At 45.2% G+C, this 27,132-nt stretch overlaps 3 protein-coding genes across 5 annotated transcripts in view; 1 reads left to right on the top strand and 2 right to left on the bottom strand.

Moving 5' to 3' along the window:
* Positions 1-2,220: 2,220 nt before the first annotated feature.
* Positions 2,221-27,132, bottom strand: part of LOC119433679 (lysosomal Pro-X carboxypeptidase) — an 82,605-nt gene continuing 57,693 nt past the window's right edge. The window contains exon 10 of the mRNA XM_037700930.2: positions 2,221-2,294. Within this exon, the coding sequence (XP_037556858.2) occupies positions 2,282-2,294 (13 nt within the window). The 3' untranslated portion in view covers positions 2,221-2,281. The remainder of the gene's footprint in view (positions 2,295-27,132) is intronic.
* The window catches only part of LOC119433972 (lysosomal Pro-X carboxypeptidase), a 53,420-nt gene continuing 28,508 nt past the window's right edge, over positions 2,221-27,132 (bottom strand). Inside the window, exons 1-9 of one of the 3 annotated variants that reach the window (XM_037701261.2) lie at positions 19,429-19,673; positions 16,018-16,155; positions 11,866-11,967; positions 10,730-10,911; positions 8,885-9,042; positions 7,969-8,138; positions 6,474-6,635; positions 3,321-3,508; positions 2,221-2,483 (exon numbers count right to left, since the gene is read on the bottom strand). In XM_037701261.2, the coding sequence (XP_037557189.1) occupies positions 2,282-2,483; positions 3,321-3,508; positions 6,474-6,635; positions 7,969-8,138; positions 8,885-9,042; positions 10,730-10,911; positions 11,866-11,967; positions 16,018-16,155; positions 19,429-19,527 (1,401 nt within the window). In that variant the 5' untranslated portion in view covers positions 19,528-19,673 and the 3' untranslated portion in view covers positions 2,221-2,281. Of the gene's footprint in view, positions 2,484-3,320; positions 3,509-6,473; positions 6,636-7,968; positions 8,139-8,884; positions 9,043-10,729; positions 10,912-11,865; positions 11,968-16,017; positions 16,156-19,428; positions 19,674-27,132 lie in introns of those variants that run through there. The other 2 variants (XM_049658167.1, XM_049658166.1) reach the window with 2 other exon arrangements.
* The window catches only part of LOC119433463 (F-actin-monooxygenase MICAL3-like), a 417,931-nt gene continuing 398,005 nt past the window's right edge, over positions 7,207-27,132 (top strand). The window contains exon 1 of the mRNA XM_049658165.1: positions 7,207-7,236. Within this exon, the coding sequence (XP_049514122.1) occupies positions 7,222-7,236 (15 nt within the window). The 5' untranslated portion in view covers positions 7,207-7,221. The remainder of the gene's footprint in view (positions 7,237-27,132) is intronic.

The raw sequence follows: 27,132 nt of genomic DNA on the forward strand, positions 1-27,132 counted from the left end.
GAGTTGAACGAGGGTGCAACCTTGTCTGAGACCCCTGGCAAGGCGAGCTTAGCCCAGCAGCGACGATCGTTCCCGCTAGGATCTGCCTTTTTGTTGTGGCCTCTGTATTCGTTCCATGTGACAGGCTTATTCGGAGGCGGTCGTTATCTCTTTGCTCTTCGTTTATCGTTACGTGGATAGTGTGTGGCCCTCGTGAGAGTTCACCTGCACTCCCTTTTGCGCTCCCTCTGAGGACGGTCAAAGTTGCAAGCTTTGGCTGAGGTTAGCCGTAACTGCGATAAATGCGATAAATATGATAAGAATGTGTCCAGGAGGCGGCAAAGCAGAAGACTTTAGCAAGCCACGATCTGATTATGATGAACGCCATAGTGGGGAGTCTGGATTAAATTTGACCACCTGGAGTTCTTTATCGTGCACCCAAATGCACGTTACATGGGCGTCTTTGCATTTTGCCGCCATTGAAATGCGGCTGCCGTGGCAGGGAGTTGGTCGCGCGACCTCGTAGTTAGCAACGCAACGCCAAAGCTGCTAAGCCAAACACACCACGGCGGATGACACGTGTCAAGACACGGTGTATGATCGACCAGTGGCGGAAGTTATGACAATATTTGTCTTTTATCCATTTTCAATAATTGTTTGTATCTTCGTCCCACAAGTTTGCCAGCGCTCTGAAGACACATTGCACTGAAAGGATTAAAGAAACCTGAGAGAGCGTTTTTTCGAAACTCTACTTAAATTTCTTAGGAAGAAAAATGCTGATCATGAGCGGAAAAAGTTTGGTTAAACGTCTCTTTTTGACACTGGCGCCTAACGCGTAGCACCGTAACGTCAGCGTAGTCCAAAGTATTTTTGTATATTTGGTGGCTTTCCTTAAGAACATCAAAAACATCAAAAATTACCAGGCTGTGCTTTCATTACTCTGCGATGCAATGTAATCACTTTAGGTTGTTATTGTTTATGATTATTATAGGGGTAATTATGGTGATGTGATGATAAACAGCTGCCAAACTCCGAGTAGACGTTCACAAACTAATTTATAAAAGGCAAGCACATGCAACCTATCCACCTGCACCCCAGGTGATCTTCTTGATGTAAGACGACAAAGGTAAAATTGTGCGGGAATTTCAATGTTGCGCCGCCAAGCTTTTTTTTTTTTTTTGTTCTTCCGTCATTTCTGACTTGCCAACTTTCGCAGCCAGTAGGATTACCTTGAAAGGAAAATTTTTATCCACCCCTTTGTATCACGAAACTACAAAGGAAACCTCAGAAACAAAGTTTCCTTTACAAACGCCTGTTCATTCCTAGTCGGAATGGCAGACAGCGCCAATTGCAGCACATCTGGTGTTGAGTAAAACACCAGACATCTCTTATGTGACTGCCCCAGATACAAAGATTAGAGAAGTGCCCTTCGGACGGAGTTGGGGCACTTAGACGACAGGCCTTTTACTGAAGAGATCTTAGGCCCACGGTCTCGTGCGTCTGCTATGTGCAGGGCAACAAAGGCGCTGCTGCGTTTTTTTTTTTTTTTTTTTTTTTTTTAGTTTAACCTGCCTGTGACAAGCTCAGCGACGAATACTTGACTCTGTAACTGTGCAGGGTGAGAACTTCTCTCTTCTTTCTCCTCTTTCAATGCCTTTCCCCCTTCCCAGGGTAGCCTACCGGTTAACCTCCCTGCCCTTCCCTTATGACTCCTCTCTCTCTTTCTCTTTCTCTCTCTCTCTCTCTCTCAGAAACGAAACTTCGTAGCTTAGAAAACATTCATCCTGGTCCAGGATATAAAACAGGACAAATTACCTTATTCGCGATTCTAGTGCAATCTATTAATCTAGTTTAACTTAATATACCTCTTGTGTATACCGACAAGTGTGCACCGTCGTCACATTGCGTCCGCATCACTAATAAACCTGTGCACAATTGCGCCGGCGCGTTAAGAACAAGAATTGCACAAAAATGAAAGAAACCCAACACAAAGACCTTCCAATGACCTTCAACTTTCGGGTTCCATTAGCCGTCTCTCTTATCTTTAATAAAATCGATGTTCCTTTACACAAGCCAAGCACTAGAGGGACGCCTGGGTAAACCCAGGAGTCGAAAATAAGAGCTCTGTGTCGCGTTCACCTCATTCCTATGTATTTTCCTTAACTCGCTGGTGTATTCAATAGCATTTCACACCGACTAACACGGTGTCAACGTTTGGTTCAGAAAATGCTACAGAGATGATAGTGCATCAAATGAACACGTGTATTTCAAATGAATGACAATGGACTATCAGATGGGCATGTCAGTTGCCGTAGGTCTCCCTGATCCACTTGGTGATGTATTCCGCCTCAATCTTCCTCGCTTTGACGACGGACTCCGGGTCGGCTGGGTTCGACCCTCGCAAATCTAGGTGGTGGGCCGCTCCTTCCATATATAATGCGATCAGGCTGTCTGAGATGGTGTTGAGAACGCCGCCCGCTGACCACGGGTCCAAGGCTCCATTGCTGCATACGCAATAATTAGATTAGACGCAATAATCAATAAAAAGTGAAACTGGGATATAGCTATTAAAGACTTCCTTTGACTATAAAAGCTTCTGGGAGTCGCCAACCATTTCAGGCATGAGCTGATCGTGGGTGTTATTGGTGTGCCTGTTAATAAAGTGCACAGAAGAATTATGTAGTAGTGGTATAGCGACATGTGGCTTGTGAAGGCTTCACCGGGTAGATAGTGTGCATAGTAAACACAGAGTCAGAATTATTAATCTTATGCATAATATGCATAGACTATGCATTAAGTGCTCTGTCTTGTGTTGCCATCTGCTTCCATCTATCAGCAGTAGTAATTTTGTTGTGAAAGCTAATAACAACAAAAGGTTTGTTCGTTTTACTAACCACACGCTCCCTTGGTGTCTTTTGGCTATTCATAGCAACATTGTTCATTTGGAATCAAAGCTACTTAACAAACACACTGCGTGTGAATATTTTATACTGTGGTGTAGGAGTCTCATTCCCCACTAACTACTTGCAGAGTAGCACTAAATTGTGTAATTCACAATACCTGTGATTGTTGTCTAGGCTATTTCGAAAATAATGTCACCGTCACGCAGGCAGCTTTCCATTCTCGTTGAAGTCGATCCGCGCTCAATTTATCTAACCCAGTCGAAGCTCAGAACACGGTTTATTAAAACGAGAATGAAATGATGTGCGAAATTGTGCTGCAAGATGAGTAGGGCTGTGCGAGATTCGGTTAAGTGATATTTGCATGGACTCAAGCACGTTCGAAAATACCCATGTGACACGGATATTACAGTTCGTTGCTTAAATGGCGACGCTGCCAACCTGAAGATGATGTTGGACGCCGCCGAAATGTTCCTGCCGCCGAACATGAGCGCCGCCTTGTACACGTCAGGCGTGACGTGGAAGTCTTTCTTGCACTTCTCCCGGACCTCGTTCAGGTCCCAGTCCTTCTTGTAGAACATGTCGTTGACGCCGTCACTGCACATCGGCATCACCATCTCGTTGCAGGACTGAAAACAGAGAGGTGAACAGGGAAAACAGCGTTCGCTCATTGCTACTTTTGGCACCACGCAAATTGAAGCACGCCATTGTGGTTGTTTAAGGAAAACTGTTGTTTAAGAAAGTTTACAGGCATGTGAGAGGCGCGTAAACTCCTAGCTTCGTCCGTTGTTACTGAAGAGTAGCAATGAGCGGCTCAAATACGGCAAGCACCTGAACAGCGGACTTAGCAACCGGTGTTTGGACATCAAAAAAAAAAAAAAAAAAAACACGCACACATCTCAGTAGATGTTTTTTAGCATTCTCTGAGTCTTCTGTTTCAGTCCGTTTCAGGCAGACGAATAAAAATAGGAACAAAAGGTGACACTGAATAGTAGTTGTTCTGTCAGCAGTCGGGATAAGAAAAGAGTCGTTGAGAGCATTAGCAGAAAAAAAGCAGAGAAGAGATTGATAGGACCGTATCCATTACAGGTATTGTAACTGTACAGTGAAGATACAGAGGTTTTAAGGAAGAGAGAAAATATTAAGGAGATATAGGCAGAATGCTAGACTGATAAGCATGTATAAATTACCTAATTAGCTCAACACGGATAGGTGACTATTATCACCGCCCTGTTCCGAAAAGGAAATGCCAAAATTATCACCATCGTCGTCGTCATCATCATCGTTGTCCACTGGCTGACCAACAAAGCTGAACACGCGCGAACTGGTCCATCCATCTTTTGTAGCACTCTTGTTCTAGCATGCTGAGCTCCTAAAATTCACCAATACAGTGGTCATGTGCAGTCAGCCAGAAATTTAATGCAGTCACTGCAGCGTACGGCACCTGGCCAGACATTCGTCATTAGGTAGCTTTGAAAGAGCACGCCAGCGTGCGAGCGCTTCTGTCAGGTACGGCAGCTTGAAACGTGACGTCAACCAACCCCTAATTGCGTCCAAAGACTGGTTAAAAGGCTCGTCGCTTGAGCTATGATCACATTTCATAATTTTTCAGTGCTAAAACTAAGATATCTGCATTCCGAAACAAAATATGGACCACGATTGTGTCGCGATACCTTTTCCGATGCTAATTCCTTTTTTTTTTTTTGCGCTTTAGTAGTCAGAGCGACGCTTCGCCCGCGTTAGCAAAGGGATCAGCCGGCCGTGAGCAATGTATGATGAGACTGGCATAGAATCGAGCCGACGGCATCGGTACAAAAAAGCCGCAATGTTGGTATCAAGACTCCAACGAAATATTTTTTCGTCAAGCGATATAAGGAAGAAATTATTGTGGTCACTGACAAGGTGCAAAGAAAATAAGTGATGTTTCGGGTAGAATACAGGTTGCTTGGTCACTATGGCTACAAGCGAGGGTCGGAAACATCTTGTGCCAATATATGACGAAGCACCGGAATGAGGCAGCGAGCAAGCTGCCAGCTGTCATGCCAGCTCTCCTGCAAGATAGTACTGGCGCTCCAGCAGCAACAAACTTGGAGCATTCTTTTTTTTTATGTGATGGGGGCGTTCTCCCAATCAAAGCGGTGGCCATGACTGCCGACGCGTTCGGGAAGAGAATTCGGCGCGTTCGTGGCTTTTTTTAGACGTTGCTGTTGAGCAGCTTGACCCACCGCGTGAGTTTTCCGGTTTACTAAATCAAAGAACGCATGCTGGGATTATCCATCGAACGAATGTCAATTGGCCAGCTATATATCATGCACAGACTATAACGCATATTGACATAACATGTTCTTGACTGTCACCTGTCAGCCGCAGTGACCAAAACATGCATAGGCTGCAAACCGTGTTTTCTTTCCTTTACGCCTTGACTTAGTTGCTGGCTGCTTTATAGCAGCCACTAACTTCTTAATGTTACCGTATGTTAAAGGCCATCTGGAACAAAATTTTGGACTACATATAAAGCTTAGTAACAGGCAATGTAAATATGCAGCAGCCTTCGCGCAAAATTTTACGTTCGAAATACGAGGTGTATTGGTGAGGAAAAGCTCCCAACATTTAAATAGACTTTTTTATATCAAACTGACAAGAAAAATAGACACTGCCATTGCGACTCGCCGGAAGTGACACATGACCCGGAATGCTGAGAACCCAGCGCGGATGCTCGGTATGACCTCCGAGACTAGGGACCGTTCGCGGATGTCCGCGGCGCGCTGTAATAATCTCGGGGGTCACGTATTGGGACTTGCGTCTCATTCGCCAGCCACAGGTTGCACGCGTCTTCTGCTTAGGTGCTGCTTAAAGGCTGCTCAATAAGCAAATTAGACTATCACCAGCCCTGCAGCATTGCCAAGATAGCTTCAATATTATGTACTGCTCATTTATATAATGACACTGATACTTCGGCTTGTCGGTTGAAATGCTTATTAGAACGGTATCGCAAACCACTCATGTAACACAGAGAAGGACCACGAAACACGGCGTCGAACTCGAAACTAATCTTTATTGGAAGAAATGAAAATGCTCACCTAGCAGAACATGTTAGCAGTTTGGGGTGCGCCCCTAAATTCAGTGAGGCATCAGTATTCAAACAGGATGAATATCAGTTGACTAGAGAACAGACGAGGCGTTTTTTCTAAGAAACAAGGAAATATATGTCTAGTAGTTTACCCACAATCACGCTTTTCGACTGCGAGTTGGATATCTTGGACACGAGGCTATACCGTATTTGTTTTTGTTCTCTCTTTCCTTTTTTTGTCATTTTTGTTTCTGCTCTTTCTGTCATACCTTTGTTCATGCGTGATTCTAACCTGGTGTGTATTTTTACTTTTAATTGCTTTCAATAAAGACTAGTTGCGAGTTCAGCACCGTGTTTTGTAGTCTTCTCCGCGTTGTCTGTGCGGTTTCGCGGCGACATTAACTTATATAACCAATTTAGTCAAAGTGAAATGTCGTTGCAGTCGGCTTTTAAATGTAATTGTTTACGTCCTTGTACCCATTTAGTGAAGCTACGTGAGATGCCCAAAATAAGAAACAGCTCACCTGATAGTTCCAGCCATCCGCGTCCAAAGTTCCCGAACCCTTGGAGAGGTCGTTACACTGCGTCTGTCCCGTGTAATTTTGGAAGACGCTGATTGCCTGGTATATACCGTCCAACAGCGTGTCGTCGTTACCGAACGTCGTGTTCAAGAACTTGCAGGCCTCCTGCGATTTTCGAAAAGATAACCTGATTATTTGTCGATGCTTCTGTCGTTATTGCATACACTCAAAATGTGATTTCGCAAAATTAGTGTCTGTGCTTTCTTTTCTTGTTTATTCTACATCAAGCAATCAAATGTTTACTGTAATTAGTACTTGTAACAATCCGTGTCTCAACAGAGTGTCACTGTAGATTGATTAATTTTCTGGAGCTTTTTACATTCATGCCTTTCTGTAGGCAGTCGCGGACCAACTTGTCTCGAAATTTTTTGCCTCTAACATGGTATTTTTCTGGGCGAGTTGCTGTAAATTTATTTCTTAAGCCGAGCACAACGTCCCACCGGAAACAACATAATGAAATCAACTACACCACTGGCTAACAATAAAATTCAGTTGTTGGTCACCGCTGATTCTCGCTTTAAATGAAATTTCGGCATTAGTAAGTCATGTAGTTGTTTTCATTATATCGTCAATGTGTAACGTTATGCTGACCGAGACTGTTCTTGCATCTGTTTTTCTCTTCTGGTAACAATGCTTTATTAACGCGCAGATAATCGTGCCCCACCTAGAGCCACCAAGGACTGGACTGTCAATGCTTGACGGACAGGTAAGTCATAAAAAATTTAAACAGAATTGTTAGCGCAATTCGCGTCTCAGTTTACAGGCGTAACAAGTATTGCGGGAATGCTACGAGAAGTACCGACCGGTTGAGCAAATGTTCTAACATTCTACTGCTAGAACATTAACTCTGCAGAGTACGTTAACGTGTACAGCTATGAAAGGGTAAAATTGGCATCCACCTGCACTGTAGCACGAAACTGTAAAGAAAACATAATGCAGGTTGCTCCGAACGCAAGCTTCGCTGTGTAGGAAAAATTCGTGCTCGGTTCGTGGAATTGAAGCCAGGACAAGCGCCATTCCGTGGCGGTTGTTCTATACCATCTGAGCTAACCGGGAAGCTATGGCAGATTGCAGGGCGGCGAGGTTTAATTTATCGACAACTCTATGTGTAAGGGCCCTTAATACAGCAAATCAGTTCTGTGGAAGCCCGCAAGGTGCAAGAAGTTTCGTGGAAGGGAAAAACTGGCATCCACCCAGACATTCCACCTATATTAGGGAGCTACAAAAAAAAACATACGGGTTTCTAAAAAAAGAAAGCATCGCTTAGAGCCATTCGCTTGTACTGCAGCTTCGTACTCTAGTCCTGGTGGTTGCCTACCTTCGCTTTCATGAAACTTGCTGCTCTTTGCGTTCTTCCACAGAACTGATTTGCCATGTTTATAAGTAATGCACACCTACCCCATATCATTTGAACCAATACATAAACCCGCTGACTCACTCTGACTGGGTGACCAGGTACAGGAGCCAGAAAGCTGTTGTCGTAAGGGTAGTTGACCATGGCAAGGTTCGTGTACAGATCAGTCATCCAGTCCCGCAGATCCGTGAAGTTCTTTGGCGTGTAGTTGCCGCAAATGTGGAAGCGTTCGCCGATGGCTTGAGCGCCTTCCGCTGTTCGTTGCGGGAAGAAAACGATGCAAAATGTAAAGCGGCAGATGTTTCTGTCTCGTGAGCGCATGGCGACCCGATGTAGTAATCAAAGTCATTATGGTCATAAATCGGTTAATAGAGTTCCGCAATGCTCATTCCTGTGAGCACGAGACCGTATGTTTCAGCGAAAAGTTTTTGAATTACGAGCGAAACAAGCACGTAATGATTCTACGTCATATAGAAGCAGGACCAATACGGTGATTTCTTTTTTTTTTTTTTGCGAAGCACGATTCTTTCGATACACTAAATGCACTGAAGAGAGCTGGTTGCGCGAAACGCAAGTTTACAATGGCGTGCTTGGTTTTCAGCAGAATTGTAGCTGGCCGCAAAGCTGCCACCAGACGTCGCCAGTATTCGACGGACTCAGGGTTTTTTCAAGAGTTTCTCGCCCATTTGTGGTTGTGCTGGGGAGGGGACTTTAGAGCGCAGCCCTTAGGCGCCTGTTCCAGCGGCGAGCGTCGGCGTCCCTCGTAACCGATCAAACGAGCACAGCGAAGAATGAAATAGATGAAAGAGTTTACAGTGGCGTGCTTGGTTTTCAGCATAATTGTAGTGGCTGCAAAATTTCATTTTCATCCACCAGACGTCGCCGGTATATGACGAGCTCCAGGTCTTCTGAAGTGTTTCTTGCCCTTTTGTAATGGTGTGGGAGAGGTTACTTTTTTCTCCCTCCTCAAATTAATTATTTGTCAACTATCGAGGGTCACCTGTAGAAGACATGTTTTCGATGACGTCCCACGACTTTCTGATGGCCTCAACGCACAGCTCGGATTCCTTCCTGAAGGCTTTTGTGACGACAGCGTTCAGGGCCCCGCAGGGGGTGATGCCTTGAAACTGCAGAATCGGAGCGCTGGCTGCCAATGCTCTGTAAAAAAAAAAAAAAAAAAAAAAAAGAGTGGTGGGCGTTGTGAGCTTAACGCGGTACACAATAAGGCATGCATTGGCAAATACTATCAAGTCATTGGCAACAGCATTTTGATTTCCTTAAAGAATATGTAGGCTGTCCCAGCTAACGTTAGCCAGGCGCTCGTCCTTGTCCGCTCGTCTCCGTTCGGGTCTTTTCTGCGCTGCCGCCTTTTCAAATACGTACCAACACGCCCAATTTGCCCCATTAACCACGCTATTCCACGAAAAAAATTATTTAAAGCAACTTGGTGTAAGATACGATGTTAAGAAGTACGGCGTTCGGTCGCCAGACCTTGATGACCGAACCCCGTAAGTCTTATAAATGTATTAAACAATGTTCATTTTCTTTCTGTATTTACTTCCAAATTATTTTCTTTTCATAAATCATAACGTTTTAACGCTATTGTGCACCTGGTTTTTTGTAATGTATTTTTAACGCGATAGCGTTTAGGGCCCCGTGTCTCGGAAAATCCGGCGTCGGCAACCGACGTGAGATCACGGTTGGCGGAGAAAAATCATCCAACCACATCGACCGCGCAGACCCTCCACGTGGTGCAAGGTTTTCGTGAACAAAAATTGAATTTCTCATAGTGAAATCCGTCAAAAAATGGTAAAGTACGACTTTACCATTCGGCATCGAATGTACGAAAGAACCTAATTCTGCTACGAGGAAACTCAAACACGAACCCCTTTTCCAGCATTTCTACCAGACCTGCGCGCGTTTGGGCAATAGCAAACAAATAATAAAATAATAAAACAGGCCTTCACATTTTAATATAAAACCGCTTATATTGCTCCTGGAAAACGTCTTTCCAGCAATGCATTTCAGTTTAAAGGTGAAGCCGACTTTACGGGGGTTGGTGTAAGCTTGGTCTTTGTAAGCTGGCTTTCCCACGTTCCGTGTTGCAGTGAATGAAGCCTACTTGCCGTATGCGAACCATGCGATGCGAACGGGTCCCGATAAAGCCATCGCGTTCTATTCTTAAAGGCTAAGCTTAAGCGTCCTCCAATTTTTTTCGTTCAACAGCTTGGCTAACGTTATCTGGAACACACAGTATAATAAACATTTTGTCAGAACTCAGCTACGTGGCCAAAAATGAAGGCGAACAAATGCGCACGAAATGAGAGAGCGTAACCAGCAATGCAACGAGAACCGACGGATGTAAGTGTCAAGAAGAGAAGCATCACCATACAAATTGCAGATTGAATGCGTGTATAGAATATTGTTGTTGAGACATAAGCGTACTCTCGTCCCCTAAACGCCATATACGTTCACGAAAGTGCCTCAATTTTGTAGTCTTTAGTGCGATTTTGTAGTCTTTACCGTACCCAAACTACCTAGTGGATTATGAGGGACGCCATCGTGGAAGATTACAAACTTCAGTGACCTGGGTTAGTTTTTAACGTACACGTTACTCTAAGCACACGAGCGTTTTTGCATTTCGCTTCCATAGAATGTGGCGGCCAGCGGATTGGAATCGAACTCAAGGACCACGTTGTGTTCAGCAGCAAAGAACGGCTTTTTTCAAAAGTAGGCCGCTCATCGGCTGAGTGGAGTAAAAAGGCGCTTGTCGACTCAAGTTGCTCCGAAGTTGCTAACGCCACGCTGAACGTCACAAACGTTTTTTTATATATCATATACTCACGCAACTGTCACGTGCGGGTACTTCATTCGGAACCAGGCAGCCAGCATACCACCGTAGGAACCTCCAAACGAAACCACTGGGCTGTCTCCGGCTCCGGGTAGCGTCTGACGTATATGCCGCAGCAAGTCCGCGTAGTCGGCCAACGCCTGCTCCACTGTGAGGTAGCCTAGATGGGCGGGACTCTACGAAGGTGAAGCAGCACTTAACAGATGAAGGATGCACCGCCTTGCTGATACCGAAAAATCATTCGGAAGATGTGTGTGAATCTGAGCAGCTGACGCAACAAAGAGAGCGAAGCTTTATAAGCGACTTCTCACACTCTTAGCATGAGAAGTCGTATCCAAGTATTAAACGTAGTATTAAGCAAAGTATTAAACGTCTGCTTGTTGCCGGTTCTTATGATGATTCTTCGCGACGCCCTGGTCAATCGGCCGCTTCGGGGCTTCCAAGAAGGCGGTGTTGCTGGACAACGCCATCGGCTTCCCCCTCCGCAGCCGTACAACCTCCTAGTTGACCTTCAACGTGATTCGATAACATAATTTTGTTGTAACGCGAAAGACGAGTCCGAAGACCTCGACGAGATACACATCGTATATTTATCTGACCACGTGTTGCTTTGGTTCCTATCTGCGTTGCAATCACGCATATACGATATTTTTAGTAATATCTTCAGTTGAGAGTTGGTGCTCGTCCTGTGTATCTCGTCGTCGACGATCCCTATCGCCCTGCAACAAAATTATGTTACCGTACTAACTCGCCCAAATGCCCTCAGGCCCTGAGATCACGAAAATAAATAAACAAATAAACTATCGATCCTAGTGCTTCAGTAAGCTTCAAATGAATTTCGACCATCGCGCGTTCCTTAATGTGCACCCAAAACTGAGTAAGCGAGCGTATTTGCATTCTGCCCCGCGAAAGAGAATCGAACTAGTGATCACGCGCGCTCGACAGAATGAATGCCAAGCCACTGAGCCACCACGGCCACATACTCGTATATCGGTAAGAATTTATTTGAAACAAAAGCAGAAGATACTTTGACAAAGTAAAAGAAAGGCTGCTACAACGCTTTACGGAAGCACAGTCTGCTGACACCTGTATCGCGGTAAGAGATTCATGGTAAAGGAAAAACGCCATACCTCGAACGAATGCTCTCCGTACGGCATCGATTTACCGTAGTACCGGTGCTCGGCGAAAATCAGCAGTGCTTTGAACTCCTGAGCCCACTCCCACATCAGCCCCTGGAAGAAAAAGAAAAGGAAATTATAGCAGTTATATGAGGTATCAAGCAGAGTGTTAATACCAACAGCAGGTACCAGTGATAAGCCCGTTATCACTGTCCCGCCAGCCCACACTAGTTTTCAGAACACGAAGCTCATGTGAAAGAACCCAAAATTTCTCACTGCCTAAGTGGACACATCGGGATTCAGAGAGCCACTGCGTGTGTTTCTGAGATGGAGAGGCTGCATAGCGCACACCTTAATTTCTGGCCATATTAAGCCTATTAAGCATCTGGAAATGTTAGCTTTGGTTAGCAGCTCGGCGATCTATATGGAAAGAATGAAACGTGACAGGTAAGAGCGCTAACTTACAACAATTTTATTGCACACATAAAGAGGCTTCAATACCACGTCATATCAAATCACATCAAATCAAAATCAAATTTGATATCGCCACAGAAAGTACAGATGGATGACACGTGTTCGTAACTTTGCTTCTAACACACGACATACATATCATGTGTGTAAATATTATATTATAAGCCAACAAACAATGACACCAAGAACAACATAGGGGAAATTACGCATCGCACACGTAATGCGAAGACGTGGGTTCGTTCCCCACCTGCGGACAGTTGTTTTTTCATCCGTTTTCCTTTCCATTTATTTATCATTTCTTTAATTCAATTAGTAAGTACAAGTAATTTCCCCTATGTTGTTCTTGGTGTCATTGTTTGTTGGCTTCTTATGATATGATTAATAAAAATCGGGCCCCTTGGTTCCCTTTCTTCTCGTGTGTAAATATTGTCCTTTAAGCGCACAGTGACAATGAAGGCGCACTTACATATCTCCAGACTTGTGAACTTCAAGCGCTTCAATAATTTTTCTAGCTTGTTTGCTTTTGTGACGACTGATAATTTGTGTGCATTCGAATAGGCGTCTGCAATGATGGTCTCGGCAATGGATGCCGAGATGACCACTCACGGATTTAAACACATGGTTGTTGTGCTCCTTTAATCGTTCATTGAGACAGCGTCGCGTTTGACCAATGTATTCGCGGCGCAGGAAATGAGAATATTGTAGACACCTTCTGCGCACGCGACAAAGTGTTTCTTATGGTTGGTTCTGCAGCAATTTTTTTTTCTTTTGAATTGCAATTAACCTGCCTGCATAAGCGCGACGGCTTATCTGCTGCCGAAAACACGACACCGACGCCAGCACGCCGACCAACTTTCTTGAGATTATGGGACAATGCATAGATCTAAGGGATGAAAGTGACTCTCGTTTTGAAAGTGGCAGAATGTGGGTTGCGATTTTTCTCTTGCTTGGCAACCTTCCCGATTCTGACTTCAGTAGATTGCCCAGGTACCCCAATTCTTGAAACCTCCGGACCTGTTTTCGGAAGCTAGTCTTCATTAGGTGGTGACATGATCTTGAAAGGGCATTTTGAAGTAAGGGTAACAATTCCTCGTTTGACGAGCTTAGAATGGGCTGAGATAAATATCAAGAGAGCTTTCGTAGCTTCGGGTTCATACATCCAGCACAGATGAATATTCCTAAAAATGAGTTTGACATCTAAAAACGGAATTGAGTTGGCAACTAGCAGCTCATGTGTTAATACTAATGGATGAAGACAGTCTTCAAACCGGGAAAAACAGCACCCCAGCTGGTTCGGACAGTGTCGGCGTCAGAATCTATAAGAACTAAAATATCATCTACAAACCTGAAGACTTTACCCACAAAAGACGGCCGTACGTGGCTAGGAAGATATCACTCAGCACGACCGCTTTGCATGACGCGATGTAAACTTCATCCCGTTGTAGTTGCGTCTTGCCGCTCCAAGTGGCGAACGTCGAGTTCAAGTACGCATCTAAAAGTTCCAGAACCCTCCGTATGGGGATGCCAGCAGCGTTTTGAAACGCTATGTTGCCATGCTTGTCAATGCAATCGGAGACAGCAACGAGCAACGCCGCCATGAGGCAACCAGTTATATCAATCATATCAATCAGTAATATCAAGGTATTTAATATCAATGAAAAAACGCGAAAAACGCTCGGCCGTGCTTACATTTTAAAAACGCTACGATCTGTCCAGATCCGGCCACCATAAATGGATCTTCAATTTTAATGCAATTTAGTTTTGTGAGCAGAAACATTGCAACTGACTGCTGCCAGGTGCCCGCCTCTGAGAAAGAGAGAGATAAAACATCTTTATTGAATTTAGAGTCCTAAGAGAATTACATGTAAGGGCCCGTCTGCATTTAATCGTGTGCTTTTACAGATAAGAAACATTTCTAGGCTCAAGTTCGACCTGAAATTTAATGATGAGGCTAATTTAGGTAGACTTAGTTTCTCTCAAGGTTTTCGTGATCCTTTTCTAACTTAGGAGAGCACCACATCGTCACAACACGAAAAGGGCGCATCAATAGCCTCATTAGATTTGCACATGAAAGTGGTCTTAGGCATTACGGCAAATCCCCTTCCTTGTCGGAAATTAGTAGAGATAGAGAGTTGCATCTCAAAAACGCTACTGTACTTCCCACGAGAAGTTTTTGTTGGGAATTTTTGCATCGTAACATGACGTCAATGCCTTCTGAGGTACACCTGTTCATTTCAGACTCTCATGCGCGACCCGACACTTGTCTCAAAGTGACAACAGTTCTGAGGCGCTCTTACTAGGATCGACGGCGAAGTTGGGATAGGTTGTAAAAACAAGAGAAGATTAGCAACCCCCCTTCTGCCAGTTTCAGAATGAGAGTCGCTGTCATTCCTTACATCCACACATTGTCCCATAATCTCACGAATGTTGTTCGGCGTGCTGGCATCGATGTCGTGTTTTCGGCACCAGATAAGCTGTCGCGCGTATGCAGGCAGGTTAACTGCAACCCCCCCCCCCCCCCCCAAAAAAAAAAAAAAAAAGTTGCAGAACCAACCGTAAGAACCGTTCGTCACGTGCGCAGTAGGTGTTCACAACATTTCCCTTTCCTGCGGTCGCGATTACGCACATTGGTCAAACGGGACGCTGTCTCAATGAACGATTAAAGCAGCACAACAATCATGTCTTTAACTCCGTTTGTGACCATCTCGGCATCCACTGCCGAGACCATCACTGCAGACCCATATTCCAAGGCACACAAATTATCAGTCGCCACAAAAGCAAACCAACTATGGAGATTGTTGAAGTGCTTCAAATTCACAAGTCTGGCAATCGCTGTGTAGGTGCCCCTTCATTGTCACTGTGCAATAAAGAAGTGCAATATTTACAGACATGATCTGTATGTCGTTTGTTAAAAGCAAAGTTCCGAACACGTGTCACAAATCTGTACTTTCTGTTGTACCTTAGCATCGTATCTAAGCCTGGTTTAGGTTAGCTATAAAAATGATTGCAAGTCAGCGCTCTTTACTGTCACGTCTCTCACTTTCTATGTTGATTGTCGCGCTTCTAACCAAAGATTCAACATTACCAACATGCGCGTTCAGCCACCCTAGGAAATATTAAGCAATTTTAATCGAGTGGAGTAAAGTACAGTTCATTGCGAGAAACCATGTTTCAAAACTTCTTTGCTCCACTTTAAGTTCTTATCATCAGGGGTGATCCTGTTCTGGTGAGCGCACCCGTATCTTCAAGGCAAAAAAACTCACAAACTCCTTCGAATCATTAAATGATACTGTAGCTAGAGCATTTAGGTGTCTTTGCCCATGCAAGTAATAAATTTCTTAGTTCGTATCATCTCAAGTTCACGAGAGATGTAGGGTGAACAGAAAGGGGTCATGGCGGGTATATATGTCGTCTTGTTAAAGATATTTGTTGAATACAGGGCCGCGAAAAAGCTTTTTCACTCTGCTATGTCCTTATGCAGAGCAGAGTATTACATTCGAACAAGTTGAGCGAAGCTTGAAACGAATTGTGATGGCATTCTTCTTTCCTGCCAGTCTTATTCCGCGCGAAAGCAGGAAGCATATGTGCCCCTTTTCTACTTCGGTATGGCAAACTTCCGGTTCTGCCGTACAGCAATGCAAATTGGGGCCAATGCAGCAGACCTGTGTATGCGTTATTTCATTTGAAACTTACGGTGTTGTTCGCGAACGTTGTGATGCTGCCCTCGTTTCCCGTGTAGAAAAATATAGGGCCTCCCTTGAGCCAGTACTGGTCGGCAAACAGGTAGCGCATCTTGTAGGTGTCATTGTTGGCGTAACCGAAGTGGTCCACCTGAAAAAATGCGCGTGATGTTTGCAAGTAGAGCAGTTGAAATGAACAAGACCATTTCAAGCAGATCAGACTGTATTCCTCCATGATGAGAGAGAGAAATGCAGAAACGTCTGTGTACCATGCATTGGGTGCACGTTAAAGACCCCAGGTGTGACGTAGCGATAAAGCTGTGCAAAGCCATGCACACGCTCAAGTGCAGCAACATACGCCCCCTTGCTCGGGGCTATATAATCTGTGGCTTTCTGGAATAAACGTTCTTTCCCACACCCGCACCCGCCTCGAGCGTGCTCGAGACGGGTGCGGTAGTCAAAATTGGTCTCGAGTCCGCCACTACGGCACGTGCCTCATAATCAGATGGTGGTTTTGGCACGTAAAACCCCAGAATTTAATTTTTAATTCCTTCATGTGTAGTCGCATATTGTAGAAACTGCTTACACTTTCTGATAAGTTTAGTCCTGTACAATGCACAAGGCGTTTGGTGTAACACTCATAAGTGTAACACAAACAGACTTGAACATATCCAAAGACAGGCTGTCCGGTTTGTATAGAAATTTTCAACATTCGACTCTCAACTGAACTAATGAGATCTAGTGATATTCCGCTGCTCGAATTGCGCCGAAAAAAAAGTTACGGCTCGAATTTCTTTCGCAACTTCTCAATAACAATATAAGGCTCGACTCCTCCATGTATATAAATTCGCAATTAACGAGACCAACTCGTCAGCATAATCAAAATGCTTTAAGCCCCTACTTTGCCCGAACTAACACATTTAAATAATCTTTCTTCCCACGCACAATTGTCGACTGCCATTGCTTAGGTAAATCGCTTAATTAGGTAACCTTGTGACAATAGTATTCACAACTTTGAACATTTTTCTCCGTATGCACATGTTTTGTGCATCGCTTTCGTTAATTTTGACCTCCCTGCATGGACCTCGAATCAGCAGTGTGTATAAATAAATAAACTATCTAATGCGTCGCTTTTTCCTCTGTCCTGCTCCTTCACACTGCAGTGCATTTTGTAACTCAGTGATGATTGTAACTCAGTAACTCAGTGTAACTCAGTGTAACTCAGTGTAACTCAGCCTTGTTGAGCTAGTTGGTTCATACTGAATAGTTTCAGACCATAAGACCTATGGGAACTTAGTACAAAATGGGGGGGGGGGGGGGGGGAGGTGGGGGGAGGACAATGTGAGCGCTCACTTTATCCCTCCCCCTCTCTTTCGATTTGGCGCTACGTGGCCACAAGTCTTATGATGTGAAACTTCACTGCATTTTGTACCCGTCAAATCTTTCAAAGCACCATGGCATCGTCTGATCGGTGACAGAGGTGGCTTTGTAACTTTCTTACCAAACGTTTTTGGCGCACGCTTGCTGGAGCACTCATCTTGTCGAGGTTGAGCGAAACACAATTATATACAGTATCGAGCACTTGAGAATGCAGTGTTTCTAGTACCACATTTAACGGCACCATTATCACGTTCACTGCAGTCAAAATAGCGAAACAAAACGAAATGAAGGAATCTTGTCGCTCACACGTGCACTCCTGGGTTTTCCTTTGCTAGATATCGCTTGCGCACTTCACTCTTCCTTCCGTCGAAAACACTTTAACAGTGGAGACAGCCGCAGATGATGCCTGGCTACGTGCCTCGTCTTCATGTGACATTTTCCATCTTCAGAAGATGGTTTTCTTTTTCTTAAACACCCTCGGCAGCTTCCCGCCAAACAATTTATCGTCAGCGTGTGGCTGACAAATGATATCATGATAAACACGATAACTTAGTAGTAAGTGGTTCGTGAAGATAGGGAAAGGTTGACGCTATCTTCTGCAGCCCTTGAGGGAGCACGGCTCAGCGCCAATGATAACTTAGAGAGAAGGAGGTTCTGGGTGGAGAGAGAGAGGGGGGGGGGGTGAAAGAAGTACCGCAGGATATATTCTCGGACGGTCACTTTCGGTGATAAATAACACTTTCAGTGTGCGCTTATTGGCTGTTTGAGCAAAATCAGATGAGCTGATTGGCTGGTTGAGCACTACGTCACGGGAAAGCGACAGTGTCGCCGAAATAATCGTCCGACAATACGTCCCCTGTCACGTGGAAGGGCACTCCCGGGTTTTCAAGTGGCGATATATTCAAACCTTCGTTGAGAAGCAGATATTGATGTTAGGCCTTCTTTAAGTTTAAACCGTGGAAGAGCCTGCCTGTGTTGCCGTATAGTGATGATTCCTACGATGAGCACCGGCCGGCGTTGAGACAGTTTTAACATGCGCGTTTAATCAGACGCAAGACAGGAAGGAGAGCCACACTGTTAGGTCCCGTCTTGTACGTCTCGCCTCTGCGTATATCGCGCTATAGGTAAAAATGTCTCCATCCTGGAATACCCACCAACAAGCCCAACTTTCTTCTCTAACTGAACGGTAGTTTCATGTACTTGTTAATTGAAAACACTCTGTAAGCACCTCTGCTTTATCGCCGCTATTTGTTTGGTATTGATCACAACCGCGGCTGCGTATATATATAATTGATTACTAACGACTCCGGTGGCCATAACCGACCCGATAATTTGCTCGAACTGGTTTCCCTCTTCCTATAAGTGCTACACATTTTGTAGATCTGGAACTTCAATCCATTCGCCCGGCCTGTGCGACAAAAATTGAAGCGCTATGTCAATATCAATAGATGCACTGAGTATGATGACTCCGAAACGGAGCAGATGAGCGAAAACAAACAAAAAAAAACGATAGCAAATTTAAGTGTTTCTGATATTAAGCAGACGATGCAGAAGATAATGCTTAAAAAATTCAAAACGCGATGCCACTTTTGCGGAGAGAACTGATACAGGTGTGATTGATAACCATTCAGAAATGCTAGGTCAATTTAGTTCTATAATTTTTTTCCATCTTTGTTATCTCTAAAGACAGGCAGCACTAAAAGGTAATATTTGTTTCGTTGTATTATATCTACAACTGTGCGCTTTTATATCTATCTATATCTAAATCTTGTATAGCTATTATATCTCGTAGCGCTTTTTTTTTTTTTTGCGAGCCGACCTTACGTAGAATAACGAATCTTAAATAACTGCTCTGCCAACCAGTACAGCTTAGCAGAAGAGTTTACGATTAATTGAAAAACAATCTGGGGTTGTAACTTTTTCCAAATTCTTGCGATTAGTATAGGTGTTATGCGTGTAATATTGCTGACGAAGCGCCACAAAGGAATAAACGAATAATAGGCGGTAAGCCCCAACCAATAAAGTAATGTTCGCACCGCCTCACCTTCGTCTCGAAGAATCGGACCTCGTAGACGTAATCCGCAGAAACAGACGCCACGCAGACAGCTGTCGCGAGCAAGACTATCATCCCTGACGCTTGCATAGTGCACCGTCGTACAGGGACACTACTTCGGAACAAGATGCCGGCCAACGCGTGACGCTCTATGGAAGCGAAGTGGCCTAACGTTTCCGCCAAAGTGATCCCGAGACGAAAGGAAAGCTTTGGGAACAGCCTCCGACTCTGGGTGAAGTGAAAGAGTATCACCCCGCAAGCAGTTTGGCGGCCCAGGAATGAACAACAATGGCCTCTCGACGACGCTGATACGATGGCCGCGTGCGAACCGTCCGTCTCTCGTTTCGGCGCAGAAGCGAAAGATTACGGGTCCCGCCTGCACGTCGTCTCTCCCCGCTGTCAACAAAACTGTGCAGTATTGTCACAGCTAGAACGTCGCCTCGGTCTATAAGGACAGCAAGCTCGATGTCACGCTGTCATTGTACCCCGACGTGCACATCCAGAATTGATGTCCACACATCGTCTGCTCTGCAGGGCACTCTAAACAGACGACACGCTTAAAACCATAGAAGCATGACGGACAATGTACTTCTAAGAGCAGGAACGTGCGCTTTCAACATTCACAAAAACGCAAGGCAAGTGCTGTCGAAGCACGGGGCTGTGTACTATATGCCGAGCACTGTCGACCTCCCCTAAACGCCACGTAGCTTCCCCGCACGCTGCACGGCTCAACGACACATACCACTACAGTTTGCCATCGAGAACGACTCCTTCGGCTGCATAAGTGCCGCGCCGTCTCGAAGCACGTGAAATGCAAGCGTTGAATGGAATCATGCCAGATACATGACGTCACTCGACACTTTCTCCGAACGATTCTGCGAGACACAACGATTACCGTTAGTAGCCAGACTATTAATTTTTTGCACGGGTTGTGGACATAAACGATCGGGTCGATATACCAATTTCCAGATCAATCATGGGCCCCTGGTCGTTCACATTGTTGCATGCGTAACATTCTTTTTTTTCTTGTGTACATAGTGAACGGGCCACAGCAACGAAGGACATAAGGACACGGAAGCAGAGGGCGCAGTGTGCGCAGCGTTGAGCTAATTAAGTGTTTGCTCAAAACATATAAATCGAGTTTTCGAAATACTATATTACGTTTGCTGGTATATAATGCAGACAAAGCCGACCGAAGCCGTGGGAACGACAGCGTAATTCGAGTGTGTTTGTTTGCCAAGTACACAGTAAGGAATGTTATGTGCTTGTAGTCGGGCGCGCTTGGCTTGCCCTGCGGCGTATGGCTCGTCTTTCGTTCCCTTGATTACGCCTTTTCCCTTCATCGCAAATGTAAGTAAACTCATAAGACAGCCCTTTACCCCTACCCTTTACAAGTAATGACACACAAAACACAGAAAGAACAAAAAAGAACGCTAAAATACTTCTCTAAAAGATAAACCCGCTTCTAAAGGATGTCTGGAGCTTAACCGTTGTTTAGATGTACACTTCCTGAAAACGTCATGTAGCTGTGCTAACGCCACGTTAGTAGAAGTCTAAAAAATTCTTTAAAGAAGTTCTTGACAACTTTTTTAGACCTTTATCTCTATTTGAAAATAAGTTATACACTAATAATCGCAAATAATTCATCTCAGAACCAACGAAAATAGCCATTTTTTTTGCGATCATAAAATATACTGGGTCGAACACTCCTACAGCAGGATGGGAACTCACAGTCTTGCGATGCCGAATCAGCTGCCTTCACTACGACACCACGTCAGCTCCGTTGAATTTACAGAATAACGGGCGCATGTTATCTGGACAGCTTAATGCTACTACACCACGTGAGATCCGTTAAAGTGACAGAAGCGCGGGAGCATGTTATATGGACAGCTAAACGGACCTACGTCTCACGACTTTGCGGCATTTGTCTGCCGCAATCATGCCATGCCAGTGGGGAGTCCGAAGTTGTATGTAGTTGTGGCCATATGCGACTGCAGAACAGCTGCTCAATTCCTCGTAGAATGACGTAACATTAGCCATATAAACGTATTGCGTAGCGCAAACGGCGAATCTAACGGCCAAACTACACGTACGCTTGCCGGTGCGCGAGAGCTCGCTCCCACGCGCCTCACGCATGCGCAGATGGTGCAGGACAGATCGTACGCGTCGAAGCGCGGCGCGAGCACGGATATCTTCTCAAGCCAAATATCAGTGCTCTGGCGGCTTCACAAAATTACGAAACAATGTCTACCAAGGCGAAAATATTGATCCAAGTGGGACCGCGCTGGCGCGCGTCTTGTAGGTTCAAACCGCCATTACTCGCGAGACGCGGCAAACGCAACGCGAATGGCCGTGACATTTCGCGCGCCGGCACGCGTGCGTGTAGTTCTGTCTTAAGGCGGGAGAGGAGGCCTGAACTTCTATGTTGTCATGACTCTGACGCGCCCCTTTCATGATACATATCACTTATTGCAATATATACAATATATCACCAGTATATTCTGCCAAGGTAAATGTATGCTACAGGAAGTCTAAGCAAATGAGCAAGCTGTACACATATCTACTTGGAGAATGGCGTAAGAGCTTTGTTCTGTGTAGACACACATCTATCTTGGAATATGTAATTTTATTGGTCTGCCGCACATACATCTCGTATTTTTTTTTCAGATCCAAGATGCTATATATGCATGCAATCCACGAATTCTATTTTGCTAAGTACATTTAAATGCATGCAAATTACTCATTGTGGAGGATTGATGATATTAAAACCTTTTAGAAACCAAATTAACTTTCCTAAACCTGTTCACATGTTTTAGAAACTTAAAAATACAATGCGCGGAGAATTATTCATAGTCAAGAAAAAAGCAGTGCCTAAATATAATCTTCGAGATGCACAATTTGAGAAAGCTTTCAAAAACCTCTTGCCACAAATGTTTATTCAGCATTTGTTCATATACCAAAATGTTTAACGCCTCTCAATTCATTTCAAGAACTTTTCTTTTGCGCTTCGTGAAGACACTTTACTTCCTGTATGCTTTCTGGACGCTGTCGGCTTCTCTATGTAGTTACTTTTCTTAATTTTCCTTAATTAATCAATAAGTTACATGTGCTCATGTACTCATGTACTCTCAGCAAACCGCCTCAACCGCTCAGGCAAGAACACGTGACAAGAAAAATTAGGGCCAGCTTCACACTAGTGGTCCGAAGATTGGGCAAACAGCGAAGCTGGCGACCCCACCTAACTTTATCTCGGTTCGGCCAAGTTTTTGCGAGGTTATGCTTCGAGACTCGGCCACGTTTTGCGCAAGATCGCCCCGGAATCACCGACAGCCCAAGGAGTAACGAACACTCGGTCATTAAGGTATCTGGACGCTTCTGGACGCTTTTGCTCGGTTTCGCGGGCTCGTAACTCCGGATCTTCTTCGAATCACCGACGTTTCGCCGCCGCTTCGGCGGCGCGATGCTCGGGATCGGACCGAAGTCGTCTCACTCACTCTCGAGTAGCGGAGCGGCGGCTTTCGAGCCGCGCTTCCTCTTCTTCGGCGCTCTTCTTCGGCCGCCCCACCTTCGCAGCGATGTGCTCGGCGCGGAGACGGCGGGGCTTTTGTGTCGCCGCGGCGGCGACGCCATAGAGTAACATACAAGGATAAGAGAGGACACTTCCATAGGCCCCTGCGGCCGATTTTGGTTCGCAGCGCACCTAGCGGGTGTGTGGAATCTACGCAGACTCAGAGATTGAGACCGCAGGAAAACTGATCTCCAAGGCTATCTTCTGGCGATTAGAAAATATACATGGCCTCCAATATTGCTTCCGTGCGAGTGCTCGTCCCGGAGGCTATATTATGGCTATATTTTGATTTTTTTTAACGCGTTGCTTCCATGCATCGAGTAGCTTCGTGTAAGCTGTACCGCCAGAGCAGCAAGCACACGATGCCACTGTGTGTTTATGGAGGCACTTTAAATAAACATGACAAGTGTTGGAAGAGGCTAAACTTTATTTTTCAGTCATTCTCAGTAAGCACATGTATACTTTTTTTTTCGCAACGTTCGATGAACGCAAGCACAAAAAGATGGTTGCACTGCAAAGTGCAAGACGTGCCAATACAGGTGTCATATGTTGAGAATAAATTTCACAAAAGGAATAAACAGGCAATATTATGAAAAACCCCACAGAACAGTAAAACTGCAGAAGACGGCATTGGCATTAAAGAGGAAAACAACGCTCGTCCTTGGAAGCCTAACCTTTCTTATTAAGTGGTAGTTTCGGGCTGCATAGCAAACAAGAAATGGAGGCTGCTCACTACAGTTGTCAGCCAACCACGCTCTCTCCCTGTCCTGCCGTTGTTACTGCACCTCGCAACACAGCAGTAATTCCCGTAGTACTTGACTATAGTCGACATGACCTGAAAAAAAAAGTATTGGTTATGTCTTCTCTCCCGCCTTCGCACAAATTTTCACCTGCGCACTTCATACCGCCCTTTCTAAAAAAAGAAAAAAAAAGAAAAAAAAAGGCAACCTTCGATGCCATGCATGCGCCACTGAGGCAGGAGTGTTTATTCAGAATAAGTCGTAGCCACAGCTTACAAACATTCTTCTCAATTCGCAAGTTCTCTCTAATTGCGCTCGTAACAAAGGCTTCAAGCAATCTGCGCACGCCACGAATAACGATCCTAAGCATAACTGCATTCTTTCACACAAGTGCAACACACGTGCATTAAATTCAGACTACGTATACCGGCGTGTGTCGACTCATTTTCTCGTGCCCAGAAACGATTTTCTCGCAAACGTGCTGCGCAGCATTCCAAATTGCTGTTTCTTACATAATGTGAAGCAATCCACGAACATCATGCGCGAAGTGAAGAACACAAAAAGGTCTCTGCGCCGAACAGCACAATGCGACAAATGTTAACTTACGGCTGAAGTGACAAATACATAAGCAATTTGCGAACTAATGAAGGGAAAAAAGAACGTAATGAAGGCCTTCTTACCAAGCAGCAGCCAAGCAGACAGACACGTTCTTGCAGGCGAAGCCAGCAAAGACCAAGCAGACGTTATCGCACATCTTTTGTAGCGTCGCCTTGCCTGATCACACCATGGCCGATATTTTTTAGCGATGCGTTATTCTTTATACTAGTCTTATCATCCACCGCTCACGGCCGGCTGATCCCGTTGATAACGTCTACGTCTACAGCCACATAGACAAGTAGACGTATAGTGCACTATAGAAAAGTTACTACAATAGATAAGTAGTACGCGTGTTCCCTTGGAGACAGGGAGTGTTGTATTGCCCTCTAGCGGGCGGCATGAAGCTGCGTAGCTCGGCCGCTTTTAGGCTCGAGTGGCCACTCTTGTAATCCGTATGTTACTCTATGGCGACGCGCAGCTACATATCTCGTGTGTAGGCACGGTGACGTCACGGCTTAGCTCCGCCTCTGCGCAGCCGCGGCAACCACTCCGCATGGCGCAGTGATGTCATGGCTCGGCAAAGCCAAAGCGAAGCTACAGTGCCTAGAATACACTGTAGTGAAGCGATGCGGCGCGCGCGATGACGTCACGGCTCACGCAGCTGTGGCGAGGCTCGGCCAACACCCCCTATCCCGCTATTTTGTAGCAATGCCTTTCCCGTGCTAATGCCTTTTCGTGCTTTTCGCGCTTGGTCAGTGGTCAGAGCGACGGTCCGCTCACGTTATCAACGGTATCAGCCGGTAGTGACTAGCATATCATACATAACGCATCGACTAGCATATAATACATAATAGACTAGCATATAATAAAGCATAACGCATCGCTACAAAATACCGGCCCTAGATAGCACAAGGCCTACGCACTTCGATCCATGACGTCATGCTACCTGGCCCGACTGTCATAGAATCTAATGGGGATGCTCCCGCGTAAGCAACAGTGATTTTGACGTCACTGCTTTCATCATGCCAGCCTTGGCAATGGAAATTTCGGGCCAGGTAGCATCACATCATAGATCGGAGTGCGTATGCCTGTGCTATCTAAGTGGTGTTGGCTCGGCGCGGTCGGCGCAGCTGGGGCGAAGCGTTGCTAGGCCACGCATGGTGACGCGATCGCCAGGTGGAGGTTTTGCGGCGTACAGTCGACGGACCATCCTCGAGCTTAAACAGCTTCGCTAGTTCACAAGGGTATGTGCCATTGCGCTTGGACCCTTTCTGCACTACCTCCAGAATAGGCCCACATTTCGGGCGTACACCACCGGACTACCTCCAGCTTAAACAGCTTCGCTGTTAAAATGGAGCAGAGGCAAAAAAAAGTGCTGCTGCAAGCTGTAGCTGCGTTACTGTGGCTACCATAGTTAACCTGAAGTCATTATACTCGCTACTCTCGCTTAGCGACAAACACCGCCATTTTCTTCTTAACTCGTTCGATTTTAGCGTTCGCGCTTAGTCCACGTCATTAATCGTAGAACGTGGGAATGAGCGTTCGTTAAAGGAGATAAGTTTGATTCCACAGCACTGTAAATTGTTTTGAAAGTGTACAAACGTGCTAAATCTGGCAGTATAATAATTTGCTTTCCGCACATCCAGACAACGAATTCTGATATATAGGCTACCTGAAAGGGGGGGCATTCTTCTTGAACGACTGGCAGTTATTGAGCAGAACTTATCTGTATTGTGCATTATATCAGGAACTGGTGCGTCTTTGCAAAAACCACGGTCACCCTGCAGCAAAGTCGTTAGCCACAGGCCTCGCTTAAATTTCGTAAAATGAATTCAGAGTACATTGGTCGTTATACGCGAAAAATGGGGAGCCATACATATAGTAGCATGAGCAAAGAACGTGCAAACTACTTCACTGGACACACTTTTTGCAAAATGTGTTTATTACAAGAGTAGTATCATCATCATCAGCGTATATTTATGTCCACTGCAGGATGAAGGCATCTCCCTGTGATGTCAAATTACCCCTGTGTCATAAGTATGAGCAGCACTAAATGGGACCAGGCAGCACTGTGTGAATGACTTCCTTCTGTTGCCTTTGCCCCAGTTAGCAGTGCTCACTTTTATTCTGTTGCATACCAACACACATGAACTACTTTCGTCAGCAGATGTCATGATGTGGAAGCCAAACTTTCGTCTAAAGGGGGAGGTTCCTCTTGGTCGCTGTCGAAGTCAACATTCTCGTCTTTGACCCATTTGCTGTCTCTGTCCAGCTTCGAGCCAGACCTGTGGACAAATGAGCACAAGGGCAGCTCAAGATATGGCCGGTCCCCTATCTCTGATACACATACTTACATGCTTGGCTGATAATCCGTGATGAGCACAATGGGTATGGCAGGTGCTCTCGTCAATTCATGAGTTTTACACTGAGAATTTTCTATTACTGTCATGAAACAGTGGTTTCGGAACACTGTGCCTCCAAAACCACAGCCGCGTATTTGACTTTCGATTTAGCAAGCTTACGGCCGGGCAGACAGGCTGCGTATAATATTACTAATATAAAATTAAATTATCTAGTTTTACATGACTCAACCACCATATGATTACGCGGCGCATGCCATTGTGGGGTACTCCGGATTAATTGCATTAACCCTCATTGAAATGCAGCCGACGGTCATGATCAAGCCCAAGACCTCGAACTCAGCAGTGCAACACAATAGCCCCTAAGCTACCGCGGCAGGTCATTACTATACTATACTAGCACATACATCTACCGTATACACTACTACTA

The sequence above is a fragment of the Dermacentor silvarum genome, chromosome 11, assembly GCF_013339745.2.
Source record: "Dermacentor silvarum isolate Dsil-2018 chromosome 11, BIME_Dsil_1.4, whole genome shotgun sequence".
Taxonomy (NCBI): domain Eukaryota; kingdom Metazoa; phylum Arthropoda; class Arachnida; order Ixodida; family Ixodidae; genus Dermacentor; species Dermacentor silvarum.